At 40.0% G+C, this 27424-nt stretch overlaps 2 protein-coding genes across 3 annotated transcripts; one reads left to right on the top strand and one right to left on the bottom strand.

Moving 5' to 3' along the window:
* chfr (checkpoint with forkhead and ring finger domains, E3 ubiquitin protein ligase) lies at positions 1 to 9357 on the top strand. Its single transcript, XM_049763531.1, has 18 exons — positions 1 to 152; positions 554 to 675; positions 1224 to 1323; positions 1828 to 1937; positions 2028 to 2087; positions 2177 to 2368; positions 2774 to 2854; positions 3065 to 3221; positions 3287 to 3441; positions 3998 to 4160; positions 4330 to 4541; positions 4611 to 4715; positions 5378 to 5461; positions 5787 to 5857; positions 6211 to 6298; positions 6367 to 6474; positions 6777 to 6849; positions 7138 to 9357. The coding sequence occupies exons 2-18, from the start codon at positions 570 to 572 to the stop codon at positions 7178 to 7180; spliced, it is 1908 nt and encodes a 635-aa protein (XP_049619488.1). The 5' UTR covers positions 1 to 152; positions 554 to 569; the 3' UTR covers positions 7181 to 9357.
* Positions 8734 to 27424, bottom strand: si:dkey-112e17.1 (uncharacterized). Of its 2 annotated transcripts, XM_049763530.2 has the most exons (7): positions 27224 to 27423; positions 17860 to 18797; positions 15180 to 15231; positions 14771 to 14891; positions 14357 to 14499; positions 10799 to 11020; positions 8734 to 10732 (listed from the first exon to the last, which is right to left on the bottom strand). In XM_049763530.2, the coding sequence occupies exons 1-7, from the start codon at positions 27305 to 27307 to the stop codon at positions 10043 to 10045; spliced, it is 2250 nt and encodes a 749-aa protein (XP_049619487.1). In that variant the 5' UTR covers positions 27308 to 27423; the 3' UTR covers positions 8734 to 10042. The 2 variants fall into 2 exon arrangements, with proteins under 2 accessions (XP_049619487.1, XP_049619486.1); XM_049763529.2 differs by having other exon boundaries at positions 8734 to 11020; positions 27224 to 27424.

Genomic DNA, 27424 nt, shown 5'->3' with positions numbered 1-27424 from the left:
GGACTACAAATCCCAAGCACCACGCCCCCACGACTGATAACGGTAACAAATGTCAACACAGCTTTACAGGAAGTGGTGCTTGCTCCGAGTTGGAACATGACAAGTTAAAATTGTCGAGCAAACTGTTGGGACAAGAAGCTCATCTTTTGACGGTACAGTATCAATTTCAGAATACGTATCACCCGAACGTTGCGTTACGTATGATCCCCGATAAGTAAACGACACAAATGGGTGCTAACGTTAGCACACACCGTAGTTTTCTCTGTGGACGGAGTTGTTTGAGCTCACTGATGCATTTGTAACTGCGACACAAATGCAAACACTTTCGATTTGGGAGCATGTTTTTTCCTTCAGCTTGTCGTTTATCGTTTTTGTTAGAAAGTGACTTCAGGGAAACTTGCTGTGTTTCGAAATCATAACTTATATAAAAAAATGTTTTAGATTGTTGCGGTGAATTTATTCAACTGTTATTGAATTAATGTCGCATTTAAACTTGAACTTAAACTCTGATTTTTGTCCACATCAACTATGACCCACGTAACCTCTTATTTAGTTCCAAATATCGGGAGATGGACATTAGAAGGCGTACACCATGGGGGAAGCTGGTCAAAGTGGATTCCAGTGCATCTGAAGTGCTGCTTTTCAACAGAGAATGCACCATCGGCCGGAAAAAGGGTACGAGCTTTATGTTAAATAACAGATTTGCTTCAAAAACTGTACAACTCCAGTACATTTTGTGTTTTGCTTTGAATTTACCAATTATTACCGAAAGACAACTGTCTGTAAAGCAGACATCTCTGTCGGTGTTTGACCCCCCCTTCCTATCTCAAGAAACAAAGCCTTCAGTCCAGCAAACTTAAGACAGACTGTTGTGGGTATAACAAAAGGCATCCATTGAGAACACGCGTGCAGAATTTTAAGTAGGCATTTTTTTGTATGGGCCTGTATTTCAATGCTTTGTTGTTGAACAGTTTGTGGGGGTCTGTGCTTTTTGCTATGCAAAATGTCTACCCTTAATTGGAGAGCCTGCCAGTCTAGACATGAGCTACAATGACACGGCAGCTCAAGTTTGGGGGGGAAACAATTTTTTTGTTCTTCTACTTAATTATAGAGATTCAGTCAGAATAACTTATAAAGCTTTTGATAGTGACTGTGTCTATTGTGGGAGCATTTACAATGGATTTTATTCCATGCATTTTTGTGATGTCTTATCTCTGTGGCAGGATGTGATCTGGCCTTTCCTACCAATAAACTGGTCTCAGGGGAGCACTGCAAGATTGTGCAAGATGAAAACTCAGGGCAGGTGTTGCTTGAAGACATGAGGTATGATAACTAGTCAAGCATTCATACTTTACAACATTAGAAATTGGCGCCTGTCCTGATTTCTATTTGCCTAACTAATATCAGATGATATTTGCTTTCAATACAATGAAATTTGGAAGCTTGCCTGTTGTCAGCATCCCTGTGTGGATTATCTGCAGGTACTGCTGTTTCTTCCCAAATATGCATTTAATGTTAATTGAAGACTGTAAATTGTCCTTGTTTATGCCCTGTGATTGGCTCAGTTCAGGGTGTACCCTGCCTGTTGTCCAAAGTCAGCTGAGATAGGCTCTAGCATGCCTTCAACAACTGAGATGAGATCTACAGAAAAGTATATTATATGTATAACGACAATGATAAATAGTGATACTAATATTTTACTGACAGTGTCAATCAAAAGTAAGTAGTATTATATTGCCAATAAGTAATTTCAGAGAAAAACTAGCAAGCTGTTTGACTAATACATTTATTTAGTTCAATGACATACATATATTGGCTTCCCTTTAGCACCAATGGTACAGTGATCAACATGGCCAAACTGGTCAAAAAACAAACTTGCAGTCTTCAAAATGGTGACGTCATCTACTTTGTATACAGGAAAAATGAGCCTGAACAAAGTAAGTTTTTTTTTTCTCATTGTACTCCATATTTTCTTGTTATTCTCGATTTTTGATTAATACGAATTAAAAACTGATATCTTCTTGCAGATATTGCGTATGTTTATCACACAATCAAAACAGAGCCTGACGTTTTTCAAGATCGTCACAGTAAGTAAAGTCCCGGTGTGACATGATGTATCTTAGAACATTCCCAAGAATACTTTGATGTAACTTTCCGATCTGCATCTGAACATCAGACATGTCAGCCCAGAGTCCTTCTTCCCTCACTTCTTCTGAGATGATGCTGTCCGTGGAGCCCGTCATGCTCACAAAAGCGCCTCGGGATCTTAATCAGGAAGAACCTCAGCCATCCACCTCTACATCCCACCTCTGTTTTCAGCAACCTTTTACACCCGGACCTCCATCAGCAAGAGCATGTCTTAACTCTGGTGGGTTTTACTGAAATACTGCTTCAGCGTACTCCTGTGTTCTAAAAAAAATCATGTTAGGTTAATTGAAGACTACCTTGTTCATAGTGGTGAATGTTTGCCTCTCTATGCTGTGGGGTTGACTGTCGCCACATGTTGGTGTTTCATGCTTTCATTGAACGCGTTGTGTCACTTCAAATGTACATTAACTTTACTGTTTATGATGAGAGCAGCTCAGATTATGTGAGCCTATAAAGCCTATACACATGAAATCTCACACCTGATTCTGATATTTCTTGTATCCTAAGTGAGCTCCAAAAAGTCTCGTTGTATAAATCCACCCTAAACACAATTTAGCAAGATGGTAAAACTATTTAATGCAAGGATGAAGTCTGTTAATATCTTTTTGAAATTCTGTCTCAACAGATAGCCACTCTAGTGATGTTGTCCAAACACAAGAGAGAGCCCTCAACGATTTGGAGCCAGAATGCAAGAAGCGAAAAACCGGTTTGTTCGTTGCTAGCCTATATCCGCACGCACACACAGTTTAATGAAAAATATATTCATTAATTATGCATACTGACTTGATTCAACTCTGTGTATGTACCTGTAAAATGTGTTTATCAGGTGACCATTACAAACAAGCTGCATTTTTATTTTTATTTTTTTTAAGAAGGCAACATGTCTCGCATATTGATTGCTTTCTTTTGTTTTCAGACATAGCACCTTCAGCCATTACAGGAACAACGTCGCCAACTTTGTCATCAAGTGGAAGTCTTACAGTCCAAGCACCAGCGGAAGAGACCAAGACAGATAGGATGGAGGAATCTCTGACTTGTATTATTTGCCAAGACCTTCTATATGACTGTGTCAGGTAAAACCTGGATTGCGGTTTGTGCATATTTCCGTACGTGCTGAAAAAACAATTGCTTCCGTTAGCCTGCAACCCTGCATGCACACGTTCTGTGCTGCCTGCTACTCGGGCTGGATGGAGCGATCTTCTCTTTGTCCTACGTGCCGCTGCCCAGTGGAAAGGATCCGTAAGAACCATATGCTCAACAACCTGGTGGAGGCCTACCTCATCCAACACCCCGGTTAGTATCAAGAACAATTAATATACTGCACAGTTGCTTGTCGTATTAAAGCCCGACTGATATGGAATTTTTGGCGGCTGATGCCTATATTTGGACTAGGGGAAAAAAAATACAAGTTACAGAGTAAGGGGCCAATTTTAATTTTAAAAATATATAATAATCTCTTTTTTGGTCCCCTATACAGTACATAAAATGAATGACAAATTTCTTTTATTTTTCTCCTTTATTTTTAAAGTACAGTATTATATAGAGGACACAATAAAATGAACTCAAAGAAACACAAATGTACAATGGCTGAAAGAAAGTCCCAATCAAAATGTGGTTGTACAACTTCTTGGAATGCAGTGCATTAAAATGAATACTTAAGTACTTTAATAACATTTATGAGTACCTGCAATTTAATCACAGTTTTAGTTTTAAAGGCATATTTTTCAACTGTGTGGTGTCTGTCTCTTATTTATATATTCAAAATGCAGAATCATGTATGTAACGCATTTTTTTTTCTTTCCACCTAATTTAATTTAGTGCAAAGAAAGTGTGATCATCTGTTTTACAGAAAAGTGTCGGAGTGAAGAGGACCGGAAGAACATGGACAGCTGCAACAAGATCACTAAGGACATTTTGCAGCCAAAAGTTGAGCATTGTTTATCCGATGAGGAGGGCAGCTCGGATTACCTTTTTGAATTCTCTGACAATGACAGCGACACCTCAGACATTAGGTATAAATTTTGGGTATTCATCAGCTTTATATTTGATTTGTAAATTCTCTTTAAATGTCACCTACATTTCGACACCAAAGGAGAAATGACAATCGCTAAATGTGTAAATATCCTCGCTAAATGTAGTCAAAAAAATGACACAGTGCAACGATTTCTGTTTTGTTTTCAGTCAGCCTCTAATAATGTGCAGACAATGTCCAGGCTATAGGAAAGAGGTCGGTCAGATGCTGTTTGCCACAGGCTCAAACTACTGGCTTCAGGGTCTGCCGGTCCCGCCTTCTATGCCTCCACCTCTTCCACCTCCAGTCATACCAGCTGGAAGTGACACTTCTGCAAAGTCTTTCGGAGACGAGCCCTCAACGTCATCTGATAACCCAGCAGGTATTGGCAAAGATAATTTCCTTGAACCTTTGGGGGAAAAAAAGGTCATATCTCTGTCACGGTCTGCAGCTCCTCTAGAGTACCGCTGTCAACCTCAAGGCTGTCATCTTTTTTGTACCTGCTGCCTGCAGCCAATGCCAGACAGACGGGCCGAGTTGAACAGCCAGCAGCAATGTAAGTAGTGTATTAGAAATGTATTGCACCAGTATGTACAATACATGAAAAGCTAAGTTTTAATGGCTTCAATATTAAACGGGCTATTGTGTAATTTTGCAAGTGTGGATGGTGCAGGACCATTTTTGCTCTCAAGCACTGAAGACTAAAATTTACACAGAGCTGGTTGTGAATCGGGATTGTCTGATATTTGGGATTTTATGCAAAATTGGTGAGTGACTAATGTTATCATGTCCCTCCAAATTGCCACAAAATGGATGCAAAACAATACGTTGATTGTGTTGCATTGAACACAAAAACAACCAACTGTTGAGTTTTTCAGTGAATGACGGAGCAAATCTTCCAAAAATAAAAAAAATGCAAACGTGAATTTGCAAATGCTGAGCAGTAAATATGCAGGGATTCATTGCCATCCGCTATCTATGTTGAGTGAACAGGAAATGAGTGACTAATTCAAGCAGAACAGCCAGTTTTTCCCTTTTTCAATTTTAAGATTTCTTTCTTTTGCTTTCACTTTGTTAAAAACCCATTTATGGGTGCGATCAACTTTTCATAATCGCTGTATACTGCTGTTTAATACAATGGTAGGTAGCGTGCCATTTTTTGTGTATACATTTATTGTTCTGTCCAGCGTGCAGGTGTGATGTGTTGTTTGTTGGCAGGTTTGCGGTGCCAGCGTCCTTTTTGTCACATTTATTGGGGTTGCCAGAGGATTGGCTGTCAAGGCTGCCTGGCTCAATTCAGTGGTATGTATCTGGTTTTGACGACATATCAATCTGCTAAATATTTGCCATATGCTCCTTTCATAAAAACATTCCAAAAAAAAAAAAAGTGTATTTACTTCTTAAATGTCTAATGTTACAGTATACAACACCTGCTTAGAACATGAATGTACTGCATTGTACATGCTGTATATTTTCACAATAATATTTTATTATGAGCTGAGGAGCTTCATAATGTAAATGCAACTCAAGTTGATTGAAAAAAATAATAATAATGGAAAAAAAATGCACAACTGTCAATCACCTGTATGTACTAACCAGAAATATTGGACTCTTCCTTTTCTTGCAGAGCTCAATTTGACAGACAAATGTCTGGATGGTGTGCTGAACAACAATAACTATGAATCAGAGATCCTAAAGGTGACATTTACTCATGTTAATTGATTTCCAAATCCTTACTGCGGCCTGTTGTACCATTACATGAGCAATACAATGCAACTTTATGTAGACGTGAAAGAAGCACAAATCATTTTTACGCACGTACTTTGAAGTGGACTCTGGAGACTTGCGTCAAACTGGTACAAGAGGTCGCTAGTGCTCCCCTTTCGTGTTTATTTTCAAGTTATGGTAGTTAATAGTTTACCTAAATCATTTTATGAATAGAAAGTTGTTTCATGTAATGCTATAACCCTTTCCAGACATAGTGAATTAAAACTTTTTGTAATGAAATCCATAATTGTAATTGCTAATGTGTGCCTTCATGCTTGCGCCAGAACTACTTGTCCTCCAGAGGCAAGACATGGAAGGATCTACTCAAAGAGGTTCTCCATGACTTGCAACAGGGGAAATTTTGCCTTTCTGGTGAGCCTTTGCTCTATTTTTGACATTATCTGTCAAGAAAAGTCATCCACATGCCACCATCTCCTTAGATCACCACATTTCTGCAAACACAATCCTTTGTGAGTGCTGCGGCCTGATGGTCTTCAAGGAGTTGGCGTACAAGTACAGACAAAATATTCCTCCGTCTGAACTACCAGGTCAGGTTTTTGTGTGTTATTGTGTGTTTACATTGTGAGGATACATTACTGAAGTCCTCAGACATACAAGAGGACACCACAAATATAATCCCAAGTGCAAATGCATTTTCATCGGAACCTTAACAAAATGTTACCTTGGATGGTTTGGGCTTTGGAGAGCTTTTAGTACGTTTATGTTGATGCATATAGTAAGTGAACACGACAAACGCTGTAGCCGTACCACATCGAATCGGATTGCAATTCCTACTGTGAAAGTTGACTACTTGTAAACCTCTGGAAATGAAAAATCTCCCTTCCTTCAGCTGCTGTATTGTCTCGTCCCAACTGCTACTGGGGACGTAACTGCCGTACACAAGTGAAAGCCCATCATGCAATGTAAGTCATATATAACATATAGTATAATTGACCTGTGTCTCCCCTGACATTACATCTTTTTCTTCATCATGTTGCTTTATCATTACTTTTAGCATTTTGCATGTGCGAACTAATTGAAGTCCTTGCTTTTTATTTAATGTACCACTAGAGGGGGTGCTTGTATTAATGTGGGTCTTATCCACCACGTGGACAAGCCTGGATAAAATGCTTCCTTTAGTCACTGTTGATATTGTGGCCAAAATACCTTATGTATTTGTTCATCATGTTCATCATTTATCTTGATCTCAGGAAATTCAACCACATATGTGAGCAGACCCGCTTCAAGAGCTGAGCAAACAAACTGGTATTCAATTTGCAGCAGAATGGAGACGCGTCTCATCTGGTAGCTTTCTGCCTGCTGGAATTGACCTTTATAATGCACACAAAAAAACATTATCCATTCAAAATGGAGTCTTGTATAACATAAAGCTATATGAAGAAGTGTCATGCACATTACATTTTAAGCATGGAAAAAATATATATCTTGACTTTAGTCACTAATGGCTGGTACATTTTTTTTAAATCTAGGAGTAAACCAGCGAACACCTTTGCTTAGATTATGGGCAAATGTGTGTTTTATCTTCTAGTCCTGATGTAAACCTACTGTATTGTATATCGTTTGTGATATTACTGTCAAAGGAAGTGCCTGGCTTCAAATTCTGCACACTCATTGCAAAAATGATGTAAGACACAGCTTTTATGCATATCATCAGAGTACAGCTACCATCATAGTGTAGTTCATTACATAACACGACAGTAAAAGTGATGCTCTTTCGGTTTATTTTGTGCAAGATGCAAACTGCCATGGGCAGTGATTAATGTGCATCAGCGTGTTGCGGCATAAGTACACACAAGGTTGCCATGTAATAAAGGCTAAGCTGCAAGTCGCCAGGAGTGCTGCATCATGCTGAGGCTGGCGTTAGGCTGAAGTTGATTACTTTGACAATAGTTTTGTTCTCTCTGGGCAAAAAGCATAATCAGCAGAAACTATGTCTATTCTAAATAGAAATATATTCCGTTTACCAGATGCAGTTTCTTCACATTGCTTATAATGCAAGTTATGTTCATCAGAGGTTTGGTTTGATATTGATACGTTTGGTTTGTGGGAAAGATTGTGATAGTTTAAATGTTATCTTGTTTCTCAGGTTGATGCTGCTGCTGTAAAAGTATATACTATCTTTCTTGTTTAGCAACTAGAAAATATACATCGTGTTAGTGACAAATTATCTGTACTTCTCAGCCAGGAGGCAGTTTCAAGTAGCTCCACATTATGCAAAAATGCATCATTATTATAAAATGTTTCTGAAAATTGTAACTTTACTAGTCACCACCAGGTTGTTGTTCTTATTAGAGATAGGACAGGTAATAGATTCTAAAGGCCTTAAATGTTAGGAAATAAGTAAAATATGTGGTTTTCTTCCGACATTTGTTGTTGTTGTGTAAAGTCCAGGAGAACATGAAGAAAAGTGAGAAGAAACTGTTAAACAGTCTAGCTGGCATCCAGTCAATTGAGTATGGACTCTTAATCACCTTGTGTTTGTATTAGTTGACCAGGAAAAAGTCAGATTTGGTCTTTAGAATAAAACTTGGAGAGGATTTGCACAAAATTCTTTCCTTCATGCAGCTTTATTTTGTACGCTGTCCTCAAACATAATAACAAAAAGCACACAGTTTTTTCTAAATAATGTATCTATATGGACCCATAAATTGGGCAGTTATAATATCCTGCGTCATTTTCATTCAAGTGTAACCAATAATTGGTGTGTTTTTAACCTTCAGGCAACAATATTAACATCCCTGATCCGACGTGTGAACTTATTTTGAATGCACATTTTCTTCTGCCACAGGATTTAAATTAGTCAAGGCGTTAAGGTTTACTTTTGTTTATTTTACCCCCTTAGTCATGGTGTATGGTTCATTCGAGCATTCCATAGCAGCTCAGACCCTCTGCACAAGTCCAGTCGATCCCCCGACAGAAGGACTGAGTTTTAATTATTCCCCACCGGTGATCTGGGCACTCTAAGCCAACAAAGAGAACCAAGCCGCTCCAATCAGGAATTGGTATTAAAGAGGCTTTGGAGTAGTACTTTGCAGTTGCCCCATAGCGGGAGGTATATTGTAAACTAGCAAAAATGTTTACTCACAGTGTAGAAAGTTTTTTACCTACTGTAGCTGGTTGGAAGAGCCATTGCTCACTGTATCTCATAGCAGCGCCCAGGAATGACTCAACTGGACGGGCATTTTTAGATGCCTTCACTCAATAACAACAAAAGAGTCTCAGTGACTTTAATATTTGAACTGTCGGACTTTACTGTGTCATGAAGCCCCAGTTGGATGCTGATAGAATATGAGACAACTATTTAGCATCATTCCCTTGTGTTGTACTGTATTGGCATAGCTCAGATTGTTTTTCAGATGGTTCTAATTTGTCTTCATAACATAGAATTAAAAAAAATGTATACTGACAAACTGACTTGTTCCTGTCCTATTTGCAATATGTCTTCAATGCACACTATCACCAAACATTTCCACATGAGAATGACAGCCTTTATTAAAATTTCATATTCATTTCACATGTGAAAGTTTTATAAATACTATAGTGATAGCTATTTTTTTTCCACTAGATTTGTCTACTGATGTACATATATTTTACAGTATTTTGATTTCCCTTTTATAATCCAGTAAAAGTATACACCGTATGTTTGCAAGCAATAAATGCATATCCTATTCTTTGTGGAACATTTTTGGGAAATGAGGATTGAGGCGGGGGAAGACTAAGACTTTTATGACGATGATTTTACTTAACACAAAATCCACACTGAATGAGTTATTGAAAGCTATTGAAGTGTGATGGGTGTAATAATTCCTCAAAATGCATAAAACTGACAGGAATCTGCTTTTAAAAGTGCTCCTAAAAGTTGGGGTTTTCAGAAACACATTCTTCTGTGTCACAAGCATTTTTTTCTTTTTTTAAATCTCAGCAATAAGGACCTATTGAGCAGCATTCAGAAAAAAACAATATATTCCATAAAGTAGCAATCAATTTGAAAAAGTTGATTTCTTCCATTAAAGTAGGTAACATACAAAAGAAAGGGCACAAATGATGGTTCAGGAATGCTTCACTGGCCCACCAGTCTTTTCAGCATTTTCAAGGTCACATGTGGTTGGCCACGCTGCACAACACAGCAGGCTGGCTGTGTGGCAACTGGCAGTCATTGATGGTGTTTGGTTCTGTCATGGTGGTAGGTGTATTGGAAGGGAATGGACAAACCCCACCCGACACCTGACTCCCCCATGGCCGCCACTCCAGTCTGACCCTCTCATTCTGAGGGCTGGGGCTATAGGTGACACCGGCAGGTCTTCTGCTGTCAAATGTTCCCTGAACCAGTCCATTCTGAATGGTGGTGCCAGTGGTTTGGCCCAGGTGCTCAGCTGAGACCAGAGGTTGCCGGTCCTCTTCCTCAGAGATGGCAAACACTGGTACATTTATGTGATCGTTCTCCCCTGTGAAATCACGCCTTTTTGTTGCCTGCTGCTCAATGGCAGCCTGGATGCAGGAAGATGAGACAGAGTTGGGCTCTGGTTGGGAGCTCTGGGTGGGATTGAGATTGGTCTTGCTGATAGGGTCCGCCGTCCCAGAGAGCAGACCAAAGTAAGGCCCTGCGAAGCGGGAACGCCACAGGTTGCTCGCCGAGTTCAGGCGCCGCTGCCTCTGGGCCGCCTGAGCAAGTGGATATGAAGCATTGCTGATGGACGAGTCAGAGATGGTACTCGTTTCAGTCTTGGTTGCTAGGTGAACATCTGAGAAAACCTTCCTGTTGTCAGACCCCAAACTGGGAGGTGCCTGGAATTGTAAGAGACAAGAGTAGTATGTTGTATGTAAAAACACAGCAATGATTCTGTTACTGACGCTGTTTATCAGTTTGGTGAAGGGACTGGTAGAGTTCCAGCTGCACCACTTTTTGTGGAGTTGCGGCATTGGAGGGAGGAATTCCTGGAAGGTGCGTACGCTCCACGCTCTTGGTCTGGCACAGCTACCACTTGCATTGATGGTAGGACCAGAAGGTGAAGAGGTAGAGTCAGGTGGGGGACTGGGACCAGTGTCACTGTGCCTCAGGAACCGCTCTCTTTGCTAAGACAACAAAATGGCACGTGAGTAATATATATACAATGCAGGTAGGAAAGTTGTACAAGGAGCAATTGATTCTGTATTTGTGATCAAATGAAGTGAAACACATCAAGAACTAAGTCAAATATCAGTTGGAACGAGAATATGAAAACTAGCAATTTAGCCATTTACTTGCATGCACACAAAGCAACAGAAGCTAATGTTAACGTTTTGAGCCGTCATTTCCATCCATCCATCCATCCATCCATCCATCCATCCATCCATCCATCCATCCATCCATCCATCCATCCATCCATCCATCCATCCATCCATCCATCCATCCATCCATCCATCCATCCATCCATCCATCCATCCATCCATCCATCCATCCATCCATCCATCCATCCATCCATCCATCCATCCATCCATCCATCCATCCATCCATCCATCCATCCATCCATCCATCCATCCATCCATCCATCCATCCATCCATTTTTATGTTTGAAATTGAAATTACAAGAGCCAAGTGGGATTTTTGCTACCTTGCAGCAGTTGTTTGGGCAGCACAATACAAGACACAAAACAAGGGGTGAAAAATTCATTATGTAGCACCAATATTGGAGGTGGCATTATGCCCAAACATTCAACTGCAGATACAATGGTCAATGACCTGTACCGTGCAAAAGACTTGTGATTGAAGGAAGCACGCATCTCTAGTAACGAGGTTGGACATTAAGATCAGAAAGAAGTGACTGCACTGATCTTTTTTGAAACTATAGCAATTGCCAATCCAGCACTATCACTAACCCGACTCACTTTGTCGTTAGACCTTCACTTTTCCATACAGGCTGTTTTGTACTCTGTATTATATGAAGGGATTATTGAGAGGGAAGTGCACCAGTTTGCTTGGCATGCTCAGTGAAAAAGATGGCCAACTGAGTATGTTTGGCTCACAGTCAGATTCATTATTTATTAAGCCTTTTAAAAGTGTCAAATGAACAGAAGGTGCCTTGAACTATTTCAATTGCTGTGTTTAACAGAAACAGTTCAACTTTGCTGAACCCATGAAATCACTAATAGTCATTTGCGTACATTGGGTTTCAATTACACTTGTATTTTATTTACCTTCTGACCCCTTTGGTTAAAAAAAAACAAAAAAAAAAACATTTGTTGATTGATAGACTTCTATTTCTGATACTGTATGAAGATACATTATATACTAAATGCATATATGTATGCATGTGTGCATGTATATGTGTTCATGTGTGCATGTGTGCATGTGTCCATGTATGTATGTATGTATGTATGTATGTATGTATGTATGTAGTATGTATTTATGTATACAAGTACATATGTATGTACGTACAACAACTGCCAACTGAAAGTGGCAAAATGGCCACTGCTTGAAATGGGTAGAATTTGCTTCTTATTTTATATCCTACAAGTGCAATAACTTGGTCGAGTGAATCCTTTGCATAAAATTCCGTACAGATGTGATATAGCCACTTCAATTTCCATGATGAACATGTGATGCTAAACAATCCAACAATCTAGTTTACTGTTGAAATGATTCTGAAGCTATTAATTATTCAATTCAGCTTCATTTTCAAAGTGTAATTATGATTGACAGGCTGGACGTGTGCATGCTACATTATCCTTCCTGATCGGTCAGCTGCTATTATTCCGGGGAGGGTGAAGGTTTTAGGGGTTGCACCCATCAATGGGAGAACAAGTCCAGAATAATCCTTCCCACAGAGTCACTAACAGCTAGCTTTGTCTAGACAAGAATTAGCTAGGGGTTTAAATAAAGTGTTGCTCTGGTCGCCAAAGCACCCAGAACACAATGAGTACTTTTAGGTTCGATACCCCAGGTGACAAATCAGCCTCAGACCAGAGTTTGCGTGAGAAATCCCCGAATATGGGAGGGAAAGGGGTAAGACATGGAAGATATCTGTTGAATTAAGGGCAATCGATGGAATGTGTTGGTAACATGCAACATGTTTTCAAAGAAAAAACATGGTTCCATACATTAATTCTTGGCTTGATAAAAAGGACAGATACCCCGTCAAGAAAGTCCAATTTTTCACCTTGTTGCCACCGTTAACCAGTGCAACTTTATATTATATCCAGGGGCGTCTACATCGAGGACACACACAGACAGACCACACACTGTGTGCCAAAGCATGCATGCAATACACGCACACACAAACACACGCACACACAACTGCTGCTGGGAATCTGGCTCTGTAGATAATACTCCATTAGCCCAGGCGGCAGAAAAGCTTGCCAGTCCTTCAAAAAAGCTGCCAGAACTGTTTATGCCAACGCTTATTCCAGGAGAACACAAAAGCAAGCACGTTTTCCTCACCATATAATGACAGTGTTTTCTCATTGAGGGCTGCAGAGGGTTTTTTAATAAGTTTAGGCACATGTAAGCCAGTAGCATTGTGTGAGTCTTTAACCCCTACCCCACTGAGGGGGCGATCATTTGCCACTGTTGGCAAAGGTAGCAAAATGCTCGTTCACATCAGGGGTTTTTTCAAGGTCGCAAATGTTTGCCAAACGTTTGCTAACAGTTTTAGTGTTTTTTCTTTTCGCTAGGATGGTTTGATCGTGGAAAGTGGCGAACAACCTTGAACGAATCCTGACAAAGGCAACATTTGCTACCTTCGCACTCGTAAATGTTTGCCGCTCAGTGGGATGGGGGCCTAAATATAAGCGCTGGGTCAATACAGAGCCACAAACATGAATACGCCTTTAGAGGGACGCTGTGTAGAATGTTTGTGATGACATTTTGCTTGCACCTCTGCTGAAGAGATTGTGGTAGGCTTATGGCGTGTGGTCTCTTTGTGGCATCATAGTGCTTCAAACTTAGGTTGTTGCATTTATTAGTGAACCACTAGATGGCACAAAATTCTACAAACTGTCCCTTTATTCCACAGAGCCAGGCCGAGAATCAGATTGCAAAGTAAACTGGCATAGGTGCCAGCTCACCCAAGATTCTAAACCAGGGATGTCAAATTCTGGCCCGCGGGCCACGTTTGGCCCACAGTGTAATTATATGTGGCCCGCCAAGCCAAATTCTACATTGACTATGAGCTCCTATCCAGCTTGTTTTAGATGCATCCTAACTTGGGGACCCCTGCTGTATATAATATTAGACGTTCGTACATCTATTTGGGTCGACAGTCACAATGGCCCCCCGAAGGAAACTATGACTATAATGTATACTCACTTCATCAAGATCTGAAATATGTGATTCAAGGTTAATGCTGCAAATAACCAATCAGAATTCAGATAATGTGTCAGTGTTTTTCACGCTATGTCTAAAAGCCATACTGCCATGAAAGCAGGTCTTACTGTGCGTGGGGAGAAGGATGGACTATTTGGGCTCGGTGCTGATGAAATGATGAACACCTCATCTGGACCAATATCAAGCTCGGCCAAACCATTGGAGGAAATGTCCAATTCTCTATTCTGGGAAGTGTCACCACCAACACTCACTGAGGAAAGAATTAAATATCATGCAGAAATACAATATAATATAACATATACAAAGAAGCATTTTTTTCATCCCTTTCAAATCCTTTTCAACCTGTATTCAATTGTATAAACCACAAAGACGCTACTGTATTTAATGGTCAAGCATCAGGGTCGCTGTTGTGCCCCCTCAACTGATCATTAGCAAATTGCAGAATTCATGTCGCCAAACAACCATTCAGACTCACACTTAAGGACAATTTGGTGGTCATAGGTCACACTGGTTGTTCTCACCTGTGTGCGGTGGGCTGTACTTGTTTGCCTGATCCCTGATCAACTCCTGGTTGGGATGACTCTCAGCCATAGGTTGCAGCTCACTTACCTCCACCCTAATGTTCTGAACTGCCTCTGGCACCTACAGCACAACACAGCAGGTCAAGCTGAAACCGCAAAACTGGCGACAACAATGCTTTAGGGTTTCTGTATGGTGAGTTGCTCAACACAACATAGTAACCCTTTGAAAGTACTTTTTTGGGTTTTGAATATTCAATGCATGTTTGAGCAAGTGAGAGCATTAAAAAAATGTGGCACGACCACTCAGTTTATTCTCTGTTAGACAAATACGGTATTGTTTTGGCTGAATTCGACTGACCTTAGTAAAGCGAGGAAACAACAGAAAAAAAGTGTCGAGTTATGTATGTACCTCAGTGCTGGTGGATGTGCAGGAGCTCTCTCTTTTCAGACACAGTTTGGGCCTGTAAGTAAAAACAATTTCTTTTTCCCAAACGTTTCAAGTGTCTTTGTTGTTTTGTGTATATAATCGGATTCACGGCGGTTTCATTGATTGATAAAATGAGATTCCTACACCATTTTCACTATTAACAGTAGATACAGTACACGTCTAATTTGATTACACTTAGACTAGGTGACATCTACGGCAACTACTAACTAATGGGGTATTTTCGATAACATTGTCAACATAACTGCCCATCTATTCACCCATTTTCAGTTGCATTTCCATCCCTTTCTTAACCCTCAAATGAGCCAATGAAGCATGCTGAAATATTTGAACAAGTACCCTCTTATTAAAAATTGCTCTTACAGCTGAATGAGTCCATTACCAAACACCGGTCAACTGAGGGGAACGCCTGCTGCGACTCTTTCCCACCTTTGGCTGTTTTCTTACCAGAGGGGGCCTTGGGCGTTAATCTCAGCACCACTTTGCAACAGTCAAGACCTTGCCGCTCTCATCATCTTCTACTGATTTGTGGGAAGTCGTTTAAAATAATAAGAAACACTTCAAGAGGAAAAGGCTTCCACGGAGGCTTCTCGTGTGCTTAAGCTTTCATTAACATGCATTTCCTGCCTTTCAAATAACTTGGCTTGTTACTGTTGATTGTGGTTTCATTTTATTGAACATGTGCTTTGAATTTCCTCATCATAGATAGTTTGAACCTGAGGAGTTACCTGGCAGATTAAACACACTGGCCCTGATTTACTGAAGTGCTCAAAAAAGGATGCAAACTTGTCTTTGCACACAAACTGATGTGTTTTGCGTGTTGTGGAAGGAGCATAATTGCTTGATTTAGCATACAGAATGTAATTGACCAAATTTGACACAAATTGCAGTGGCTGATAGCACATCTGTGATTGGCTGTCGGCCAGTTCAGCGTGTACCCTGCCACTTGCCAAAAATCAGCTGAGATAAGCTGAACGAAGGAAATGCCATACAGAAGATGGATGGATGGAGCCGTAAAAAGAACATGAGAAACGCAGGTGTATCACAACCACCAGATTAGTGCGGGGGAAAAGAGAGACGGGAAAACTTTTTCATCTGTGGAAACAATTTTGAAATGCCACTTGTTGTGCATTTTTCACCTCAGTTTAATATTCACTTCAGAAATAAAAAAAATGCTCATATTAACTGGAACTATCGTTGTTGAAAAATCAGATATGTGAAGACTCTCATTATGTTAATAATTTCTCATAATAGTTTAAGGATGAATTAAGTAAGTAGAAAACGGATAACACTATACAACACTTTTACAAATATAAACCTCTGCAAATATTAAAATTTTACCTCCACAACACCAAGAATATCACAATGTTCTATTCCTGGCGAGCTATTTTTAGAAAAAGAGTCCTTTGGAACTGAACTGTGCCCGAGGGAACCATGTTGGTGATCCCTGATCTAAGGGCTGACTTAGAGGCAGTCACAAGAAGGAGTCATGCCCTATCTACTTCCTTTCAATTTAGCAATGCAGTATATTTTGGTGATTTCAGCACACTGTTGCACTGGTGGTGGCTTCTCCCTGAGCAGTTTGCCAGCTATACTGTCCCATAGAGCAGCTTATGTAGCATGGGCACATCCATCCAATTGCAAGGCACTACGGATGAGTTAAATCAAACAAAGCATGGCTTTTATGCCTTTGCTGTTTTTTCTAAAACAATCACAATCAATTTACCTAAAATTCAAGTTGAATTTTGCCACTTCCAATTCACTCACTTTAAACGTGCACCATCAGAACTGCCTAAAGTGCAAAACGCTCTTTTAAATACTGAGCTGCTTGCCACTTCTTATACCAACAACCGACGTAACCGGTGATTAGAGTAAAAGTGCACGCAGTTTATCACACGAAATTTGGAATCTTATTAAATAAGGTGCACAGAGGCATTATGAATTCTTTTCAAGACGCTGACCTAACCCTACACTTTCCTGGCTCTGGCTCAGGAGGGCAAAAAAAGCCATCTTCTTCAAACTAATAGTATTACAAACCACTTAGCTCCCAGAGTTAGTATATCATTTTTAATCATGTTGATCTCTTTTTAAATGATTTTATTATAAGCGTATGTCTTCATAATTTGTTTCTCTTTCTGTAATGCTTTAAATGTTTTATGTAAGGCACTTTGTCTTGTACGTGAATGTGCTCTACAACTAAACTTGCCTTGCCTATTGTGTCTTGCGATGGACAAGCTAGTAAATTATACCCCTTGACTATATGACAATGCTACTGGCACCAAACCCAATTTTCTTTCTCCTTGTTGTGCATTTTTCACCTCAGTTCCCCGCCCATTCAGTTTCAGGCGGCCTGTTTTGAGTGCAGGAATTGAGGCCAGGTGCTGTACCTTGAATGCCCCACTGATTATGGTGAGAAAGCTTCACATCAAGAGAGCCGCGCTGCTGCTGCCAAACCGAACTAATCACCACATCACGAACCGGGACTTCCAGCTGAGTCAACATAACACATTTGTGTATGTGCTAGGCTGAGGATTTACGATTAAACCAGCACACTTTCAACCATGGAAGAAAAAGAGATGACTTGTTAAAAAACAAAAATAAAGGGGTATGTCACTATCGTGTTTTCTAAGTTAACAGATATTACCTGAATATGCCGCAGAGAACACTGGTAAGTATCAAAGTGAAGAAGGCAGCTCCACTCACAGCAGCCAGTAGAAAGTCTACCTTGGCAGATGTGGAAACAAAGCTTGCCCGTTCCCCACCTGGCTTGGTCAAATTGTTGTAGTGGAAGAGAAGGGCAAAGCCCCGACCCCAGTGAGTGGTTGTGATGAGCTCCATGATTACCTCTACCATCTCCTGATTAGAGCCAAACACCAACTGGCTGCTAGGAGGTCGGTTTGACCCACAGAACCTTGAGGAAAAGGTGATGAGATCGGAGATATAAAGAACATCATGGGGACAGGCGTCAAGCCCTGACTGCTGCGTCTCAGGGCTCACAGGTGTAGTGTCAGTGGATTGTGGCAAAGTAACCGTAGTTGTGCTTGGCATGGAACCAGGGTTGAGGTTCATGCCAAGGCGAGAAGAGGAGGCCGTGTCGATGGCCTTATCTGTATTTGACACAGCTCCAGGATGGAGAAGAGAAGCCGTAGGAGGGAATGTAAGGCTATAGGAACCATCTATAGATCTTTTGGCTGAGTTTGACACTTTGGTTGACTCTTCGTGGACCACCACCGGCTCCATCTCACTGTCTTGAGATGACTGCTGAATCTCTGGGGCATCCCTCTGAACGATCTGATCACTATTTTCTGATAAAGGCTCATCCAATGCCAAACTGCTCGGGGCATAATTCAACTCATCGCCATCATCCTCTTCATAACTAGAAATGACTGAGTACTGTGGGGAGGGCTCGTGGCTTTCAAAAACGTCAAAGTCAAATATTTCAAGGATAAGCTGATAATCCACAGGTACAAAAAACTGCCAAACACAGTGGGTCCCAGAAGAGTAGTTGTAAGGGAAGCCAGGGGAGAGTATCAGTCCTTGTGCATCCACCACATCCACCTTGGCTCCACAGTCAAAGTACACCTGCAAAAAAGAGTATGAGAGTCAAACCCCTTCCCTAATGTTGGCTAGTTCTGAGGTGCATAAACTATGTTCAACAACTTGGAAATGAATTTGAAGCAATGTGAATAATATTGCGCTAACTAAAATCAAACTGTTACTTAAAAACATGACAATACTTTTGATGGTATGTAGCGCTTTAAAATCACAGCATCACATTTATGTTACGGCATCTGTACAATTTTGTATTCAAGGAAAGCATTTTGGACTTGCTTTAGCTATTTTTTTCCTGCAGATCTTTGAATGGGGAAATTTGTCTGCGTTCCCGTAAGAGGAAGAAGGCTTCCTTTAAGTGGTAGGACATGTTTTTATATATTTTACCTACAACTGTTTTAACAAAATGTACAGTAAACTTAAACTGTTTACCATAAAGACTGAACCTAGTCATTTTCTCTCTCAACAAAGCATACAATGCGATCTACACGGGTAACGTGAAAAGTTTGGATACCACAAATCATTTCTTTTGGGCTTAAATATTTGACTGTTAATCTACACAAAGAGACGTTGTTTAATGGAACTTCACCAACCTCAGTTTGTATTTACAATTTTACTCAGCATGTTGGCTATATTACCCTCCTAAAGATGATTAATGTTTTTTCAATATTGGTCACAGTGTTATTAAGTTCTCAATGTCGATGGTACAAACAACCAGGTTATATCATCAAATAATACCCTTGATTGAAGTCTAATAGTTTCTTAATATAAAGCAGCTTGGAACTGAACTATTCAACTGTTCTGCCTTTATATTAAGGCTCATGGCGAGTTGCTTGGGTGACCTGAGGGAGGGTTTTCTTTTTGAACACGCTTGCAGTAATTCTTCACAGGTGGTTGGGGAAGGAGGGAGACCTGGGGTCTAAGCAAAGGCAGATGTGTGGCTGGGCCAGGGAACAAAACATCAGCCCTTTGTAGGAGACTTTGTGTTTATGAGTTTTCAGTTAGTCTCACTTTTGGTCCGTGGGAATGACCCAGATCGACAAACCCCGAGACCAGACAGGTAACAAACAATGTGTAATTTAGACTGGACTAAAGAGGACGGATGGACGGGCGGGCGGACGGACGGATGGATGGATAAAGGCATACTGTATCAGACCGACCTGAGAAAATAATTCGTGTTGGGGAGTGGGAGAGGGCAAAGGGAAAACATGAGTCTCGAGTTATGAATCTAGATAGGCAAATTAACAATCTCTCAGTAGATACAATTTAACAGAATAGTGAAACACTATCTGCACTGCCACCTGCCTTAGCTCCCGTACATTGTTTACCCCAGTGAACGAGAAGATAGCCTCTTTATGTTTACAAGTGGGGGAACAGGACCTGACTGTGGCATGTGTTTATGCACAAGGGCTGCATGATATTTTTCTGCCGAAACTAACATTACTGTTTTCCCACTTGTCACTGTCCAGTTGATGGTGAGATAGTTTTGTGGCTTCATGTGTCGTATCCTAAGTGGAAGGTTCAACTCAGCCTCAGTTACTCAGTTACCCAGCTACACGCCTGGAGTGCTACTGAGTGGGCAGTGCAAGTGCAGCATGTCATGCTCTAATGCAATTGCCTCCAAATGTCAATTACTAAAGTTATTGACTGAGAAAAACTTCAATTAGCGGAGGAAGCTGATATTATTGATACATTTTCCCCAAAGGAACTATTGGTTACGCTCTGCAAATATTTAGTTTTTACTTGTAGTCAACAGGTTTTTAGTTCAATTTGTTTGGCTACACCACCTCAATAAATTTGATTGAACAATTATGATGAATGACATTTTCAGGTTATCACACTAATATCTCATTTACTATTTGAGAATTATATTATTTGTTGTAGAGTACCTCCATTGTATGGGGGGGGGGGGGGGTTAAACATTTGGACATATGATTATATGTTTACACACTGTGTTTAGGGTCATTCATAATTTTCATTGTGAAGTGCAGTATCATTTAAATCATTTGTCTGAATGTGGGAAGAGAGTATAGACCCAACACTATCTTTTTTTTTTTTCATCTTCACTGCTTCTCCAGCACACCCTCCAAGAACTCCAAAAAGGGTGGATACAATAGATATATAAAAAATATATCTAATTTAATTGCAATGAATGAGCTAAGAATACATTGAGATTGCTTATTTTGCAGCAGGAAAATTTTAATTATTTCATTACGTAATAAAAATCAAATTTCTTCAGGTACACGTTAAAAATCGCAGTAAGATAGACTTTGCTTCAATCAACAACCATATTGCACATCGCACATTTTTCCAAATATCGTGCAGCCCTAGTGCATAGGCACATACAAAAGTCAGGTCCTGGTAGTGTGGGAGCAAGCTATCTCCCTCCAATGTTACCTCATTTGTGAAATTCATACTCTGGGCAACAATTTAACCACACTTTGATTTACAATTTCCATTATTGCATCGGTAACAATCTATGTAGTCATGCCAAAAAAGCCAGTTGCATTGAACTATAAGCCGATTTGAGTCTCGGAGTCTTTGGAGCAAGGTTGCGCAATAGGGTGAACCTATTCACAATGTGTCAAGAAGAGGAGTATAGTGGTTCCATTCTAAAGCTGAACTACACAACCTCTAGTAAGTTATTCAATTGAATGATCTATTAGTTTTCATTTTTACTAACTATAGCTTTTAAAGAGGCTAAAAATGCAAAGAAATGTTTAAATGAAGAGAATGTATTGTCTTTCCCACTGTGATAGGGGAGCTGGGAGGTCCCCTGCACTGGGATGTGCATGGTAGACTACACATGAAGGGGCCCCAGAGTGCAACAGTGTCCAATGGAAATGGGACATTCTTATAATGCCAAACATCTTAGTTCTGTTACATCACAGGCCTCTCTACTGGCCGGCCGCTAATTATTCAAAGATGCCTTTTCTCATGGCACAACAATGGGCTGCAGTGCCGTTTTGGTGAGCGATAATATTTTAATGAAGTGATGCTAATCAGTTGAAGGCAAGCTGAAAGTTTATATAAGAACCAACAGGTCATTGCGACCCAGTTGTGAGATTGATGGGCTGCCTCCTCTGGATGGATGGATGGATGGATGGATGGATGGATGGATGGATGGATGGATGGATGGATGGATGGATGGATGGATGGATGGATGGATGGATGGATGGATGGATGGATGGATGGATGGATGGATGGATGGATGGATGGATGGATGGATGGATGGATGGATGGATGGATGGATGGATGGATGGATGGATGGATGGATGGATGGATGGATGGAGATCAACTGAAAATAATTATGTGAAAAGGCTAGACTTGTTAACTGAAACCTAGGACGAGCTTGCCGTTGGCGGGCTTGACAAGAGGCAATGTGTTTAAATCTTTATTTTAGATCATTACGTATTAAAATCTGAAGAAATACATGTAGTCAATAAAGAGGCTCATAAAAGGATGTACCTATTGGTAAAAATGAAAACAATAAAAATAAAATGTGTATTGAATGTAAAGCTGGTATTAGAAAAGCGTTGGTATAATTCTAAAGACAAAGAAAACTATGGCTATACGGTATTGGACCTCTGCCTTAATAGGATTAAGCCACACGTCGGCAATCTGACAGTCTAAATGTTTGGCTGCAAAAGGGATTTTTTTTTTCTTTCACCACCCAAGCTGACGACACCACTGTGAAAACTTTGCAACATGAGCTGGCTTCTGCTGAACCACACACACTCATCTGGCTCATAAACAGGCTGGCGGGCCTCTCAAAAGGGGGCAGGAATCCTCACCAGGCCTGTTTACTGGAGGAGAAAAGTGGCACTGCTTCACAGGCTAGCGCTTCAGCAGCAGCAGTCCGTTCAGAACATCAATCACGTTTTTTTTCTTCAGTGATTGCTCAGGACTGCATAGCACCCAACTAACTTCAAATTTTGTTAACCTCTTTTCTTTATCTTTTAACCCCAAAAAACATTTGCATTTTGACAGTAAACCTTACAAGAAATAAATCATAATAAATCTCAGCAGGAACAAATACAAAATGTTGTACTGTTTATACACATTGAAAATGTATACATTGAGTGAATTTGTAACTAATAAGCTAAATCTGCTCAAAAGCTGTTTTAACTGTGCTTTAGTGTCAATTTCTAATGAAACTTTTTCTGCAATAAATACTTCCAAGAAAATTGTGTCATTATATATTGAACTGATTACCTGATCCTATATCAGAAATTTGGACGTATCAGATGATTCCAGAAATTTGGAGAAGTTTAAGTAAATTAAGCCACACACCAATATTTTGTGTATCTCCTTGTAATATGCCAATATCAGAGATGGCAGAAAAGATATAAAGTCTTACAGCTGTGGTAAGCACAAAAACACCTTTTTTAACACACACCTCGCCTGTGATATCAATGACCCCTGAGGTGGGCATGTCAAGCTCGGAGTATACAAACAACCAAATTAAGCCCTGGCATTTCCAGAGTCGCCCTCGGTGTCCACTCAGGAGAGGGAGAGTGCGGGGGCGACAGAGGGACAGGGAAAGAGTGAGTGAGTGAGTGAGTGAGTGAGTGAGTGAGTGAGTGAGTGAGTGAGTGATTGAGTGAGTGAGTGAGTGAGTGAGCGAGTGAGTGAGTGAGTGAGTGAGTGAGCGAGCGAGCGAGTGAGTGAGCGAGCGAGCGAGCGAGCGAGCGAGTGAGCGAGTGAGCGAGTGAGCAGATGCAGGTTCTGCCTTTCATGACTGCAGCATAAACCTATTAACATATTTTCTCTAGGAGCTTCTACTGCTGTGGAAATGAGCCGGTGAAACCCTGTAGAGAGTAGTTATCATTCACACACATGGTTAAAAGCAATTTTCAGAAATTGCTTCCAGATCTCTGATTATAACCTACTGTATCTACACAACACAAACAACACCTCCACTGAAAATCTCTACTGTGTAGTTCCATACTGTTCTCGTGGACTTAAAGTTTACAACATCATCATCATACAGATCATTATTCTGTCTTTTGTGTCGTCCTGATGAAAGTGTTGAAATAAAGGCAATTGTGTTTTTGTATCTTATGTCAATCCCGATTTTAACCAAATTATCAAAAATGGATGGATGGATGATGGATGGATGGATGGATGGATGGATGGATGGATGGATGGATGGATGGATGGATGGATGGATGGATGGATGGATGGATGGATGGATGGATGGATGGATGGATGGATGGATGGATGGATGGATGGATGGATGGATGGATGGGAAAGGGTGACTCTTGATGGAAGTCCCCTAAGGATTTCTGCCAAGGCTTATCCTTTCGATTGAAAAATCGATAGATAAAAGAATTTTGCTGCAGATACAGGACATACGTTATAGTTAAATTCTTCATTGAATTCTATAAATACAAAATCTATTAAATGTGCATTAGTTTACATACACTAGCACCATCTACAGGAGGGGAGCCTGTGAACTTTTGTTTTCATTTTTGCATATTTTCAATTATCTCCCAAGCCTTCCATCTTAGTCTGTTTCTTGCTCTCTCACACACACACACACACTATGTCCAGTATTGCATCAGCCGGTAATTCATGGAGTGACACTGCTAGCACTACTAATTGTTACATGGTGCTTAAACAATGTCAAATTTTGCGGGTCCATTTCAGTAGTTGATTAAAACATATTTCATGCTCCAGTGACTATTTGCATGTGGGGTTTGAGGAAAGCAATCTAGAGAATGTGTGCTCATGGTAATGAAGCAACATGTCACCCAGTACAACACTTTGGCTCATTGATGTGTCTTTGATAGTTTTTGAACAATGGAGCTCTGTAGCAAAGGGGAATCCATCAGACTCTGGATGCACTTGTTAGTCGCTTCCACTCAAGCTTGGATTTGGCCTCGTCAGTAGATTTGCTGACAATAGAAACACTATATAACGCTGAACTTGTGTTCACAAAACAGATTTATATGATGCACTCACAATGACCTGGATGGATTTAAAAGAAAAAAAAAAGTCTGCCTCTAAATTCCGACTATTGTCTTCATGACACAAGCTATCAACTCAGTGTCCTATAGCCTTTCCAGGATCACTTCATCATGTACTAAGAAAGTAATGTTACAAACCTCTCTCTTTTCAAGCGAGATGGTATCTTAGTGGCCTATTCATGTTCAACTGTGAGAGACTGATTTCAGTTCATTCAAGGGAGGAATCATGACAAACAAAGTTCACTCAGTTCAACCGAGGATGAATATCCCCCTCAATTGTAAATCAAGCATTCAGACAACCACTGCAAGGCATCATAACAAAATTCACTCTCGGTACATACGTATCCCTGAAATAAAATGAACTGACAGTGACCACCGTTTCTTTCTGATGGGGATTGGGTAAATCCGGAGCTTGTTTATGCTGTTCCAAAAATCAACTTAATACAAAAGGGGAGCAGTGGACAAAGCCATCATTTAGCATGCCCCCTCAGGCAGAAAATTGCAAAGATAGTGAGCACCCTATACATACAGGAACTAAAACTGCTGCTGAGCCGCCATTGCCCATCAGCGGAAAGGACGACTCTTGACAGATGGAAACCCTCTAAGGATCTCTGCCAGGGTTTATCCTTTGGTATGTCGACACCAGTAAACATGGAAACACTAAATCTCTAACACATAAAGCAAACTAGTGGAGGAGAAAGGACCTACTTTTACCATTAGACAAACACACCTCCATGTTTGTCTCATCATCAAGACCTACGTACAAGTATTTAGTGACAAATGAAGGAAAATGTTGAAAATGTAATCTAGGGCTATCACTATCAATATATGTATATTGAGAATATATTTTTTTATCAATTAATTGAACAATCAGATACAATTTTATTCATATTCAAGTGTAAAAGCACTTTCCTTGATTTACTTTTCATTAAAAATATTTTGTTTATTATGTATTATTTATTAATTAAAAACAACATCTATACTCAGAGTTACGTAATATCACACAAGAAAGAGTTGTTGTTTTCCAAAGTAAAATCTGAAAATTTGGGCAATGTTTTGTTGAAACCGTCCCCTGAGATTACTCGATCACTAAAATATGAGGAGATTTGACAATTGATTTGTTGTTGATTAATTGTTTCATTTTGACATCTCTCATGTGATCTCGCAATGTAAACAAGTATTATTACAATTGCACCTTGCGCCATATCCCCATCAAAATATATTTAGTTCTTTGTCTAAAAAAAAAAAACAATGTAGTTTTAAATCTGAGTAGTTTTCAAGACAACAAGAGTATTCTTTGAAATGACAATTCAAGTGACTTTTTTTCAAAAAGCAAAAGAATTTGTCTTGTGACATTTCAACCCCCCCCCAAAAAAGGATATTGACTGTATAAAGCTTAGTCTGGCATCATAGCTGTGAACACACTTGACCCAATTGCTTAAATGACTCAATTAAGGGTTAAGATTAATAAAATATGCAATGAAGTGGGAGAAACCCATATTTAAGCCTCAAGCAGTTTGTAATTTCTACTTTATTGTTTTAACCTAATAAAATGTTAGAGATTCCAAGTTACAAACACTTCCAACTTAAGTGGCACCTGGCTCGGTGACAAATAAATGTGACTCAGAGATGACCCCTTACTGTTTACACAATTGTTGATCAGAGACAAATCTTTTTTAAACGCAATGTTTTGGAGCTTGTTACAATTAGGTGTGCACAACATTAAACTGTTCACATTACAGTTTTCATTTCATTCAGCAAATAAAACTTTGGATTCTCCTGCTCAAATATGGAGTAGGGAAATAAAACAATAATCATAATCAAATTCATGAAAGTTTTGGCAATTTTAGATTTTGTCAGCATGCTCCGATAGGATTGGAATTCAAATTATGCTGGCACTGACACTGATTTGCAAAGAACTATAAGAGCATTCATAAAATGATGGGATCTCACTTTTTGAAGACTAAACTAAATAGAAATTGATTTAAACGCGCCACTTGAGCAAAACTCACGGAAAAAGCGTTTTCCTATGTAGTTTCTCAATTCAGCGTGAATTTACTTAATGACCGCCTGCACACTAATCCTCCAACTACAGTGCATAAAAAAAAAAAAAAAAAAACACAGAAAACATGAATATTATCTTTTGAGTGAGTGTCTTGCTATTAAGATAGCGGTTGTAATTTCTGGATTTTGAATGTTATGAAAGAACAGACAAGCACTGAAAATGAATTGAGACAAGTGCTCTGATTCGTGTAGTGCATGCCATGCCTGCTTGTAATGTGCTCGCTGCAGCTTCCTTAAACGCTTATTTTTCTTGGGTGGATAGTGGCTATAGTTATTTTTTCAAGGCGCAAACAAATGTTCAATATAAATATTTACGAATTGAGTTAATGCCTTCTCGGTGCTACAGATTCTTAAGTAGGGCGAAAAGATCAAACTTGACAATACGTTTTACACTGTAAAATTTACAGTGACCATACTTACTTTCTGGGCAACGCATCCCATCAGGAAAAGTAGATAAGCTGTAATGAAAACATGCGCTCCAAGCGCTCCAATGCTAGTAGTCATTTTTGTCCAATAGTTTTGAATTAATGCGACGCACAGTGATCCGTCTCCCGTTCCTCTTCCCTCTCGTTCACCTGAAGTATCGGGAGCGCGCTTCCATCGTTCATGACGCCTACACAG

The sequence above is a fragment of the Syngnathus scovelli genome, chromosome 3 (genome assembly GCF_024217435.2).
Source record: "Syngnathus scovelli strain Florida chromosome 3, RoL_Ssco_1.2, whole genome shotgun sequence".
NCBI lineage: Eukaryota > Metazoa > Chordata > Actinopteri > Syngnathiformes > Syngnathidae > Syngnathus > Syngnathus scovelli.
Note: the sequence above shows the minus strand (reverse complement) of the source record. Positions and strands in the feature narration are given on the sequence as shown.

Coding starts and splice junctions, on each gene's coding strand:
- si:dkey-112e17.1 (XM_049763529.2), bottom strand. CDS start 27,307: ATGACTACTAGCATTGGAGCGCTTGGAGCGCATGTTTTCATTACAGCT. Junction 14,892..15,179: donor GCACATCCACCAGCACTGAG/GTACATACATAA, acceptor GTTGTGCTGTAG/GTGCCAGAGGCAGTTCAGAA. Junction 14,500..14,770: donor GTACAGCCCACCGCACACAG/GTGAGAACAACC, acceptor TTCTTTCCTCAG/TGAGTGTTGGTGGTGACACT.
- chfr (XM_049763531.1), top strand. CDS start 570: ATGGACATTAGAAGGCGTACACCATGGGGGAAGCTGGTCAAAGTGGAT. Junction 1,938..2,027: donor GAAAAATGAGCCTGAACAAA/GTAAGTTTTTTT, acceptor ATCTTCTTGCAG/ATATTGCGTATGTTTATCAC. Junction 2,088..2,176: donor CGTTTTTCAAGATCGTCACA/GTAAGTAAAGTC, acceptor TCTGAACATCAG/ACATGTCAGCCCAGAGTCCT.